Raw genomic sequence first — 13,054 nt, 5'->3', positions numbered from 1 at the left:
TTGGCTTATAATATTATTATAATTATTATAACTTATAGAAAGAGATCCCTCTCTTTCTCTAAGTGAGAGATAGAGTAAGTGTGTATGTAGGTGTGTGTGCGTGTGTGTGTGCAGTTGTCCCTAATACAATAGTGGCTGTCGTTTTACGAAACTGTCTTTGCCATTAGCTACTGAAATTTACGTACGTTGAATTGATGACAAATCCATATTAGCAATAAAGTACCTCTGGTATACAATTTTCATAACAATTAGATAATTGATCAATTAATTATAGTTATATATATATATGTGTGTGTGTGCGTGCGTGTGTGTGTGTGTGTGCGTGTGTGTGTGTGTGCGTGTGTATTACGCTATTGTATAGAAGCGTAAAATATCAATTGGACTAAGGGTGATTTTTTTCTGATGATAAAATAAAAGTTTTGAGATTTGATGTCAGAAAGTCAGTCACGACTGCATACATACATACATACATACATACATACATACATACATACATACATACATACATACATACATACATACATACATGCATACATTAATACATACATACATTTAGATATTTGGCTGAATAAAAGATTGTTTCAATTCAATACATACATACATTCATACATACATACATACATTCATACATACATACATTCATACATACATACATACATACATATAACATACATACATACACACATACATACACACAAACACACAAAGACAGATACGTATAGACATTATGTCGCTTGGTTAATCACTAGTTGAAATATTCACGTAGCTTTTTTAACGATTCTTACCATGGGTTGTTGTTTCAGAATATTTCCCTTTACAATTTTTTTTATTCTAACTGAAGATAATAGAAATTTTAAAATAGAAATTTAAACTTTTGAAACAAAATTATTTTGAAAACAACCAACATAAGTCCCTTCATCTACCACATTTGATGAGAATCTAAAACCGAAAACTAAAAAAAATGCTGAAAAAGATCTTTTCAACAACAAAACACAAAAACCAAAAAACTTAAAAACCCGCCAAGTAAACCCCAAAACCGGAAAAATCCCGACACTCCATTCAGAGCATCCTCAAATTTTTACAATGGACGGATCTTTTTTCGTGGGGTTTTTTAACCGAGTACACTTTTGGCACTCCCGGTGGGCACTCCCTCACTTCCGGCAGATTTGTGAGTTTTTTGTGGAGAGGTAATTGTCGTCTGCAGGTTAGGGGAACGAGGCGGCTGAACTCCTTGTAGGCTTGCACGTGTTTGTGCCGGACAAAATAGATTAACTCAGGACTGTAGGTCTGTGTGTGTGTTGTGTATGTGTGTGAGAAGTTTGTGTGGGTATGTGAGAAATAGATAGATTAGATAGATAGATAGATGGATGAATGGATGGATAAATAGATAGATAGATAGATAGAGAAATAGATAGATAGATAGATAAAGAGAGAGAGGAGAGAGAGAGAGATGTGTGTGTGTGTGTGTGTGTGTGTGTGTGTGTGTGTGTGTGTGTGTGTGTGTGTGTGTGTGTGTGTGTGTGTGTGTGTGTGTGTGTGTGTGTGTGTGTGTGTGTGTGTGTGTGTGTGTGTGTGTGTGTGTGTGTGTGTTTCAATTACGGCGGTCAAAATTTCAAAATTTACTTTTAAATAATAACTCAAAGTAAAATTACAAATTATTTTTTTTAACTCAACCTTCGAATTCTCAAATTCGAATAAATAAATAAATAAATAATAAAATTGAAAAAAAAAAAGAACTGATGGCGCAACCATTCTGACGTCATTGACTCGGAGATGGCAGAGTGCTTCGTGCATCGTCACAAGAATGGAGTTCCAGGGGGTCCATTCCTTTTTAATATCCCATCTGGAAAGAAATTTAAAAAAAAATCATTTTCCTGTAAATTAAAGTTAAAAACACATTTTTGGGACATTTCTTCGCTTTCCACTTAAGCATAAAATGGAATGATTCGTTGTGAAACGTGTCTCTATGTACGCGATTTATACGTGTATTTGTGTGTGTGCGTGCGTGTGTGTGTGCGCGTGTGCGTGTAGGTGTTTAGCCCTTGATAATGTACGTTTTTAATATAATAATCAAAAGTTTTAATACATACTAGAAATAATATGCACATTCAGTGCAACCTCATTAATACTAAGCTATTGAGGTTGGTATTTTTACTGAGTATGCTTCTCATCTGCCATATGCAGTCCACCAGGTATTGTATATCTCGTGTCTAGGGCGAAGTTAAATATAATTTATAGCTGCATTACTAAGTAATTGTTGTAATTATTAATAGTAGAATTAGTGGTGAATAATTATGTTATTAGTAAGTTTAATTAGTTCTATAGTTCAATCGATCAATCAATCAGTCAATCAATCAATCAATCAATTAATTAATTATAAATTAACCAATCAATCAACCAATCAATCAACCAATTAACCAAAACTCCAAAAATAACCAACCAGAAACAGTCAACGCTGACGACATATACAAAAAATCAACTTTTAAAGATTTTCACTTGTATAAAAAAAGCGACGCGCGATCCGTCGTCATAGTCTCTCTCATTTTTCCGCAGTCTCATAAGCATAGCAGCGTACAAAGAGACATCGGTCCTTTTGCAGCCTCTGTTGTTGGTTCGCTGGCAATCTTTGCAAATATTCGGTAGAGTCGTAAATGAAGTGGTGTGTGGGTACATGCAAACCGGAAGATTCTTCTCGCAACTTATGCAGCAGACGATTGTAGCTAGGTAGGACGGGTCTCTTAAATTCTGCTTGGTGAAATAGTTGTTTTTTGGGATGGTGGCTGTGATGGTTCGTTTGTTTGGTGGTGGTTTGTTTGTTGGTGGTGGTTTGTTTGTTGGTGGTGGTTTGTTTGTTAGTGGATTGTTGTTGGTGGTTTGTTGGTGTTGTTTCATAAATTTTTTTGAAAATTTCGTCCTAATTTAACCTTCAAATGTTCAACAACGGCCGGATTGAACTCAGGTTTTTTCAGTAGCGTGTAGAACAAACTGTTGATTCTCTTGCGAAGACCCAGCAGTCGATCTTTCCTGACACCACGCATAGTCAAGGTGGCCTCTCTCTCTATCATCTCCAAAATCTCCAGCTTGACGTTTATCAGCCTGTCATTGTCGTTCCCCTGGGTGACAAAGTAATTTCATTTAAGAAAAAAATTTTTACTTTGTAAGAAAACATTTTAACTTGGAAAAAAATGAATTTTTGTTTCGATTGATAAAACTCGAATATTCGTGTAAATTAAATCAGAATACAATATAAGAAGATAGTCTAACGATTATGAAAGTATTCAATTAAAGACAGTTTAACGATTATGAAAGTATTCAAGAAATGTAACGAAAGAACGAACCTCTAAGTATTTTTTAAGATTGTTGAGAGCACTGAGTCTTTCATAAGGGCCAGACATGAATGTTGTATTGTGATCCATAGTCTGGTACTGTACAAACAAGAGTCTGGACTGTATCTTGTACCAGGTATCGACACTTAACGGCAGCCCTCTCTCGTCTCGTTTCATTTGCGGTTTCGAAATCTGTGACATTTATTTTGTTTTTTTTTGTGAAAGTGCTGATTTCGTGGTTATTTTACGAAAGATTTAACAATCTGGGATTGAATTTTGAGTAATTTTTTTGGAATAAAAGCAAAAGACAAACCCTGTTGATGTAATTTTGAAAGATTTGAAGCAATCTCTGGTCCTTAATGCTTCGCTGCATCTCACAGATGCATTTGATAAGTCGACTTTCATCTTCCATCAGCTGACAAAGTGTCGCCTTTTTTTTCGCGCCAGTCATTCGCGACGATATGTCCGCTAATTCTGCCAGTCTCCAAACTGTGTGTTAAACAGTATATCATTTTCAGTTTCTTCTATCTTGAAATAGCATTTACTGCTTTGTAGAACATTTTCCAAATGCTTAATTTGAAAAAAAGCTCAAATCAACCAAACAAACAAACAATTCTACTTGAAGAGTAATTCGAATAAAATGGTTAAATGAGGGAATTGCCAACTGAACTGGCCTTCGAGATCAACGTACAAAAGGTCAAAATCTTCTTTCGTCTTCGGATGCATCCTCCTGTACATCTGCTCGGCCTTTTCTGCCTCCAGAAACGAAAAATCAAGAAGTTGCGTCTCCTCGTACTCTATGCAGAGCTTCTTCGCCACTGTTCTCGATGATTCTGCGGGCGTACCAACGTCTGAAGTACTTTTGGACTGTCACTATCTGCTCATTTGGTGTTAAAGACGTTGTTTAAAAGTTTTTTTTCTCAAATTTTAATCTTTTAAATCATTTGTAAACAATACATTTCGGAAAACAACCAGAATTTTTTACAAAACCATCAAATCATTCATTCAGTCATTCATCGAACCTAACATTATTCGTGAGAATCTGCCAGAACTCCTCGGCCGTGACGTAGTTGCCTCTTGGAACCACTACTCTATCCTTTACAATCGATCGGTAGACACCGACGTCAGTCATCTGCGTTGATGTATCCCGGTTCGTCTGCACGCACGCATTACGCAGCGAACGTGTCTGGCTGTATTTCTCGCGTCTGTTCAGGTTCTCCAATCTCTCGTAAATCTCGCAAATATCTTTTCGGTTGGTTGTTTGGGTTGCTGAGTTGTGATAGACCTTGCAGTTCACATTGTCGACGTATCCACCGAGGAATGCCTTGCGACCTTGCTCTTTTTCTACTGTTATTTCTTCGCCTGCAGAGCGTGCGTGTTTGAAAAACTAAATGATTTGCGAGGAAAACAAGCTTTATAATTATTGCATTGATGGTAAAAGAGATTCTCTGAAAATTAACACAAAACAGAACAACACGCCACATCCAGATCAGAGCAAATGAAATGAAGCAGACAAACCTGACTTCAACTTGATGAGATAGACCTTGGGCAGAACGATAGGAACAAGCAGAACATTGTACTGAGTCCATGAACTATCTCCATTCTCGGCAGGTTGGTCTCTTATCATCAGCTTTAACAATCCTGGCTCAGTACGATCTTTGCTGGATAGCCAACAAGTGAATGGCATGGAATCCTCTAAAACCTTACCTTACAAATTTCATTTTTTACAAAAAATTATTTATATTTTAGACTTTTTTCCAAGCTAAAATAATTTCCCTGATTATATTTGAAACATAAAAAAGACAAAAAAGTAAAAACTAATTAAATTGAAGTCGGAATGAAAAAAATAGAACCTTCCAAATTTTGAATAGTGATCAAATGAAAGCTACAGTTCATTACTGATGTAAGTTTCATCTTAAAATCAATCAGCCTCTCATCTTGGTGGCATTTAAACTTGTATTCAAAATTTTTCGGGTCGCTGACACCATCTTTCAGAAGCAGCACTTGAAAAACAAACGGATCAATAGACGAAATTGAAATTTAATAATTGAAATGGTTAATGATATAAATAAGTAGACCATTGCTAATTGAAAATCTAGTACCCTGCATATCAGTACAGACGTTGATGTAGTCGTCGTCGTCTTCCATCATCAGATCGTCTTCGTATTTCAAGTTTGGCTGCTCTTTATTAACTAAAGGCAGATGAAGTAGTGTTTATAATATGCTATTGCTTCATTTTAACGAGCAAAATATTAAAAAATTCAAGTTTCAAATTAATACAAAAACAGAAATACAAAAAAAAACATGAAAATTTTTTTTAAATTGATAAAAACGTGTTGCGTTGAGATCCATAAATTTCTTTCTCTCTTCTTCCTCAGCCAGCTTCATCAACCTTTCCTTCTCCAGCAACTTCTCAATCATTAGATTCTGTCTCCATCTCAACTTGCGCTGATAATATCTCAACTCCGAACTATGGAACAATCTGGCAGACGAGTCGGCCCTGTCCTCTATATCGTAAGGAATTGTGGGTTCACAGTTTTTTACGTCGTCAGGTTTTACTTGACCGAGAATGTCCAAGAAATCGGCTTGGCCGATAGGACTGCCTTTTTCGATTTCATCTTCATCACTCGATGAATTTTCATCATCCGATAGTAGAGAGGGTATAAGTTCTACCTCGAAAGAAAATTTCGGTGATGGTTTCACTGATAATTTCGCGGCCGGAGGTGTAGGTGAGGATGAAAGTTTTTGGATTTGTTTTTTGTATTTTGCAAGGATATCGTCTGAATAGTGCTTCAATGTTGGAGCTTTCTTTTTGCTGGATAAATTAAAGTCTAAATTAAACGAAAATTCGAAAAATATTCAACGAAAATGTTTATTTATCATTTTAAATTAATATTTCAACAAAATTCGCAATCGACTCAATCACAATCACTAACATTTAAACAAGATAATACCCAATTTACACATCTAACTTATATATTATTTACAAATTTATCTAAAATAATAACATTCCCAGCAATAACCCACAAAAATGATTTATAATCCGAAACTTACATCAAAGGACTTAACTTCTCAAACTTGGACGGCTTCGTATATTTATCGGGAAGATCGGCTTCCAAATTCGAAACGTTGGCGACGGCCGCGCTACAAGTGGCATATAGTCCGGACAGTGGATGTTGGTGGCCACCGGGAACCTGGAGCCTAGACAACTGACTAAAAGTAGTCTCAGATGGGAGGAAATTGATTAAAGAAGGATCGATATCTTTCATTTCAATCACCGAATCGATGACAACCGGTCCATGAAAGTCGGTATCGCCTTCTTTTTCATTATCAGACATCCTTTCAAATCGTAAATTTCACTCAATATGACAGCTAGAACCGAATCCAAAGCCTAATCTGACCGTTTTAAAATTAACTTTTAAAAATAATTATATTAAATCTTATATCGAACCGCTCCTTTTAGACACACATGTGCGAAACATTTCAAATAATAAACTATGAAGAAAAAATCGTTTAATCATAAACGAATATTATTTATATATATTAATAAATTGATTTATTTATTAATGTGTTGTCGAGACAATCAGCAGACCTACCACACACGCGCGCGCGCGTATATATTATTGAATAATAATTATTGTTTTTGTTTACTACTTTGAAATTAAACTTTGAAAAATAAAGTTCGTTAAACGTCAATGTATTCTACTCACACGCACAAGCACACACACACACACGAGATTATATTAATTATACTATGCAATCAATGCTAAAACTATTACCGTTAAAATTCATAACCAAAGCAATAATAAATAAATAAATATATTAAATAAAAAAAAGATTAAATTTGTATTTCATTCATATGCAAACTAACTATAATTTAATTATTCTCTCAGCATTGATAATAATTTAGCAAATGCAATACATACAGTACATACAATTAGTTTTAAAACGTATCTGATAACATTGCAAAAAAATACATCTATAAACCTGTGTTTGTATTTATATATATATATATATGTACAAGTACATACATACCCCTGACTACATTTTTTATAATGAAAATAACAAAAACAATAAAGAATATATATATATATATATATGTAATTGAAATTTAGAATGAACAACTTGGAAATATTTTGAAATGTGAAATAAAATTTTCAATGTGGTATCTCACTCACTCTCTCTCTCTCTCTCTCTCTCTCTCTCTCTCTCTCTCTCTCTCTCTCTCTCTCTCTCTCTCTCTTTCTCTCATACACACACACACACACAAACAAACCAACGAAATATTTTTTTCTAATCATGAGAAATGATACATAAAGTGTATACAAAAAAAACCGCGCATAAATACATAAACATAAACAAAGACAAACGCAAACATAGAGCAACATGAAAAGACATACCCAATCAATGAAAACATAAAAAATATAACATAGAAAAAGTCAACCTATATATATATATATATATATAAATATATATATATATATATATAACTCGAACGAAACTGAATATAAATGTACAAAATGAACTATATGTATAATATGGTCAATAAACTATAATAAAAAAATGGCAATATATAAACATACATGCATATATACATATATATATATATAAACACATGTTTTACTTTTACAAAATATATATATATGTTACATACATTATACACACACGCGCGCACACACACACACCGCACACACACATACTTTCATTACAAACAATATAAGACTTCGGGATTTTCTAGAGAGTGATAATAGATGAATGAAAATTATGACTATGACCAGCTATATATATATATATATAGCTATATATATATATATATATATATATATATATATATATAGCTATATATATAAAACACTAATGAAATAATTTCAAGGCATACTAAGAAGAACGAATGGTGTGTGTGTGATGAAATAAACAAACTTTTACACGTGCAATACGACACAATACAATGCAACATTTTACGTTCATTTAACTAACAAATTAACCATTCAAACAAATTTATTTCATTAACATACTTAACAAACCATAATTAATAAAAATAATAATCTTAGTTATAATTAACATTATCGTCGTCGTCGTTGTCATCATCATAACCATTATTATGACCTATATAGAGATGTGTTGGTTAACAAGATTGGGAAAACAATTAAGGAAAGTTGTAAATTTACATATATGCATGTGTGAGATAAGTATGTATGTATGTATGTATGTATGTATGTATGTATGTATGTATGTATGTATGTATGTATGTATGTATGTATGTATATGTGTATGTATGTGTGTATGTATGTGTGTATGTATGGGTGTATGTGTGTACTTAAATTTACATTCATACAAAAATAGCAACCCGTTTTTTATTACCAGCACTACTACCACTACTGCCCCCTTTATTTCTTCCATCACCGCCCATCCCTGGACCCCTCCCGCTGCCTAATTTCCCTAACTCATCAAGTCTCTTCTGCATGTGGCTCTTCGTTGTTCTGTACTTCTCTCTGACCTGGTTGATGCACTCCTTCTCCTCTTTGTCTAGGACGTTTAGGAAACTTTCTAACTCCGGTAGGCTGAAGGCTTCCCACTGTGAATAAATTAGAATAAATTAGAATTAGAATAAATTAACATACGTTATCACGAATTTTTTAACTGAGAGATATAGAAAAATACAAAAAGCTAATGTGGAACCAATAAAATGTAAAGTATTAGAGGCGTGGCTGATGACGTGAATATGATTAGCAGAAGAGATGTGTCCTACTATGTTTAACGGTAATAAATGTTAACATAAACAATACACACAAAAACACAACAGACAAATACACACACATACAAACAAACACACAAACAACAGACAAACACAAACAAACAAACATACAAACAAACAAACAAACCATGATTTCCCCTGTGTCGTTTTCCTGTAGGACGAACTTATTGAAATCGAGGTTCTGTATGCCTTCATCAGCCCACGTCAGACACATTATCAATGGCAGTTCATCGTCATTCATCCTTCTCATGCTGGCTGTTCCATCAGTCAATCAATCGTTTTTTCAATCAATCATTCATTCAATCAGCCAATCAATCAACCAATAATAGGAATACAAACGTGGATTGTTAGGGTAGCATATTCTTTCGTAGAGTGCGAACTTCCTCGGGCTGTCGGATATGTTGAATTTTGATAGGAGGGCAGCTATTACTTCAACTGTTGTTGTCATGCTGGGGAATGGAAATAATATTCAATCAATCAATCAATCAATCAATCAATCAATCAATCAATCAAATGACACTCACTCACTGACTCAACCATCCAATTAACAAATGACTCAATCTACTCGTTCAACCAGCCAATCAACCATCAAATCAACCAGTCAACCAAACAGAGCCATCACTTACTCAACCAACCAACCAACCAACCAACCAACCGACCGACCAACCGACCAACCAACCAACCAACCAACCGACCGACCAACCGACCAACCAACCAACCTATTGATGTGAATAACTTTAGAAGTGTTCTTTGGCAGACAGAATGACACGACATTCTCGTCCATGCTTCCAGACGAAGACGATGATGGTGACAAATCGTCCGCAAGACCACTCATCACATCATTATTATTATTATTGTTAATACTGCTACTTTTTATGGTAGAGCTGCTACTAGCAAATACTCCCAATTTACTATCACCATTATTATTACTAATACTTTTCGAACAATTATTTTTAAAAGCATGGGTGCTTTTATTACTACTACAATTGCTTTTATCATTAGCAGTATTTGAAATAGTACTTCTAGTATTAGAAATAGTGGTAATAGCGGTAGTAGTGGTAGTAGCAGTAGTAGCAGCAGTAGCATCGGGGAATGGCTTATTTTTAGCACATCCCTGTTTCTTTCTGGTTAGGGTGTCGTAAATGGTCATAGGTTTTTTGGATATCCTCATACTGATTGGCCTAATAAGATTCATGTGCACTCTAATGAAGCCCTGAAATGTGGTACTTCGATCTGACGGCTGGGAATTTGTTGTTATTATAATTACTATTTAATAATTATTATATTATAATAATTATTATTGTCAGCCATAATTAGTAATATGATGGTTGGCACTACTAACTAAGTAACTAACTAACCATGTCCATGAGTAGTCCGTGTGTGTTGTTGGTGTTGAACTTGTCGATCCTTCTTCTGAGATCTTCCAATGTCAAGGTCATCTGACCTTTGGAAGGCAGCTGACATATCGACCCCAGCACAGCACTATTTCCTGAGTGGTAACCTGAGTCCGCTTCATCCTTATTTGAAAAATTAAGATGAAGATTTTTGCGAATAATTCAACTGTGAAGATAAAATTTAGTTACTGAAATCCTTTCAAATTTTATTTTTGGACAAAAATCACCTAAGAAGATTCATATCTATAAAACCATGAAAAGATGCAAAATTACTAATGTTGACCTCATTAGGCAAGTGAATGGAACTTGGTCTCCACTTGTTGTACAGGTTTTTTCTGTCCAACACGCCCCCACACGACCTTCGAGATGGTGTCTGCCTTTCCAGCCTGCCCGGCAAAGCCCTGGGAATTGAAGGTTCGACACCAACTGGAATCCTAACATCAAAATTAGTGAAATCCCCACTAAATCTTCTGGGATCAAAATTGTTTGATTTAGAGCGTAAGTGAACATTGGTTACGTCTGGAGTAGGGGTAGGAGGATTATCAGATGATTTTCTGTTAGAACTAAAGAGCCAATCAGTGAAAAGCTCACGTGCTTTCTTACGTCGTCTGGCAGATCCCTCTGAAACCCCGGCAACGTCTCCAATGTTGTCCATGTCGTCTAGAAGCTGTACGAACAATTTTTTGTTCCCATCCCACAGATGCTCTGGATCTGCTTCCGCTAGCGAAATCGGTGCCACTGGTTTTTCAGGACTGGGGTCCAGGCATTCGTCAGGAATGTCCTGCAATGACATCCAATCCGGACGAATGTGGCCTAATGGAGGAGTGTGATAGCTGGGACGATGACATGGAGATATGATTGCTGACACCAATTTGTTGTTGGACGCTGCCTGATTGTTGCTATTGGGAGTAGATGTTGATCCCCTGTAGTATGCATCGCTACTTTTTGGACGTTTCAACATTATTTTTGAAAAAATTGTCCAGAATTATTTTCAGGAAAAAAATGATTCAATGGTTTTGAGACTGGCTGATATTTTTTGTGAAACAAAGAAAAACATTCGTAAAACAACCAAACGAACATAAATTACTGCATGCGGAAAGCTTGTTTAAAACGAACGTTAGGTCGACAGATCAACACATGGGTCACCTGATCCAATCTAAAAAAAAACTAACAAAATCAAGGGATCAATAGATTAGATTAGTGAACTTTCAACCCGGCCGAATCACATGTACCAAGAATCGTTATACAAAAAGCGATTTTAAGGTTTTAAACTTTTATAAAATATTTTCCGAACTAACATTTCAACGAAATTTTTAAATTAGATGCACAACTATGAGTCAAAAATCAAACAAAACATTTATGAACTTCCGGAGTTTTGTTAAGTTTACTTTTGCCAGTGAGTATCCGGATGAAATTAGCTTTCAAGCGCATAACATTTCACAAAAAATGCTTCGGGGTTTCATTCCGTCGAACAACGGAACGTTCGCTATTCGGAACTGTTTTTTACTACAAATAAAGATTTAATCAAAATTGCTCTAACAAAGACTAGTAAAAACAACACTTTTAAAACAAGAAAACACAATAAAAAGTTAATATTAATTCACAAACTCTGTAAATCCAACATTAAACTTATTATTATCATCATACTAATCGTTGATAACACAAAAGTCATATTAAAACATTAACAAACATCCTCTACATACAACTTAACTTTTTCGGCAAGAGCAAAGATTGCGATCGAACCATACCACCGGACAACAGCAACTGAACGAGCAGCGCTTCTACTATTTGAGCTAACATGTCGATCAGACGATCAACAGACAGTTTTGTTTTCAGAAAGACGGATTAATTTTTAGCTCATCCTTAAAAACGTATAGACATCGATGAATAACAGGAAAGAAAGAATAAAAAGATGGAATGATCGAGTGAAAGAAAGAAAGAAAGAATGGATGGAAAGATGGAGAAAAAGGAAGAATAAATAGACGAAAAGATGCGACGGAAGAAAAGGAATAAATTATTTCAAGTGGTTCTTAAGAATACACAAAAACCCAATTTAAAGATAAATCCAAACAGGAGAAAGAAGGTTTTAAAAAGAGAACAAACAAATATAAGACGGTTTAAAGCATGTTTTACGTGGAAGACGTCTGCGTGTAATGCACGAACCGCTCCAAAATAAATAAACAACCAATCAATCAACCAGGCAATTAATCAATCAACCAACCAGCCAACCAACCAACCAACCAACCAACCAACCAACCAACCAGCCAACCAATCAATCAAATAACCAACCAGCCAACCAAACAGCCAGCCAGCCAGCCAGCCAACCAATCAGCTAACTAACCAACCAACCAATCAACCAACCAACCAATCTACTAGTAATGGTCAACATCTCGTCCAGCCAGTCAGCATGCGAACAACGTAAGCTGGACAAATACTAAGTAATGAATTGTAAATATTTATCTCCACGGTATAATGAGAAAATGTTTGAGGAGGTCTTTGAGGACGATGATGACGATGACGATGATGATTATCAAAATAGAGATGTATGATATAAAAAATTTTGATTTTGTCATAAGGAC

General features: G+C 35.1%; 2 protein-coding genes across 2 annotated transcripts; both read right to left on the bottom strand.

The window, feature by feature from the left end:
* Positions 1–1,059: 1,059 nt before the first annotated feature.
* Positions 1,060–6,664, bottom strand: HELRODRAFT_189102 (hypothetical protein; the record flags this gene model as incomplete). The annotated part of the gene is made up of 14 exons (XM_009027088.1): positions 1,060–1,287; positions 1,759–1,843; positions 2,119–2,210; positions 2,497–2,745; positions 2,925–3,113; positions 3,339–3,518; positions 3,640–3,815; positions 3,992–4,159; positions 4,509–4,688; positions 4,845–5,033; positions 5,180–5,329; positions 5,429–5,518; positions 5,660–6,141; positions 6,381–6,664. The coding sequence occupies 14 exons, from the start codon at positions 6,662–6,664 to the stop codon at positions 1,060–1,062; spliced, it is 2,742 nt and encodes a 913-aa protein (XP_009025336.1).
* A 1,991-nt stretch (positions 6,665–8,655) lies between these two features.
* Positions 8,656–11,436, bottom strand: HELRODRAFT_163117 (hypothetical protein; the record flags this gene model as incomplete). The annotated part of the gene is made up of 6 exons (XM_009027087.1): positions 8,656–8,901; positions 9,209–9,270; positions 9,421–9,516; positions 10,102–10,321; positions 10,440–10,598; positions 10,759–11,436. 6 exons carry the CDS (start codon positions 11,434–11,436, stop codon positions 8,656–8,658), a joined length of 1,461 nt encoding a protein of 486 aa, XP_009025335.1.
* Between the last annotated feature and the right edge of the window lie 1,618 nt (positions 11,437–13,054).

The sequence above is a fragment of the Helobdella robusta genome, assembly GCF_000326865.2.
Source record: "Helobdella robusta unplaced genomic scaffold HELROscaffold_5, whole genome shotgun sequence".
In the NCBI taxonomy this organism is placed as follows: domain Eukaryota; kingdom Metazoa; phylum Annelida; class Clitellata; order Rhynchobdellida; family Glossiphoniidae; genus Helobdella; species Helobdella robusta.
Note: the sequence above shows the minus strand (reverse complement) of the source record. Positions and strands in the feature narration are given on the sequence as shown.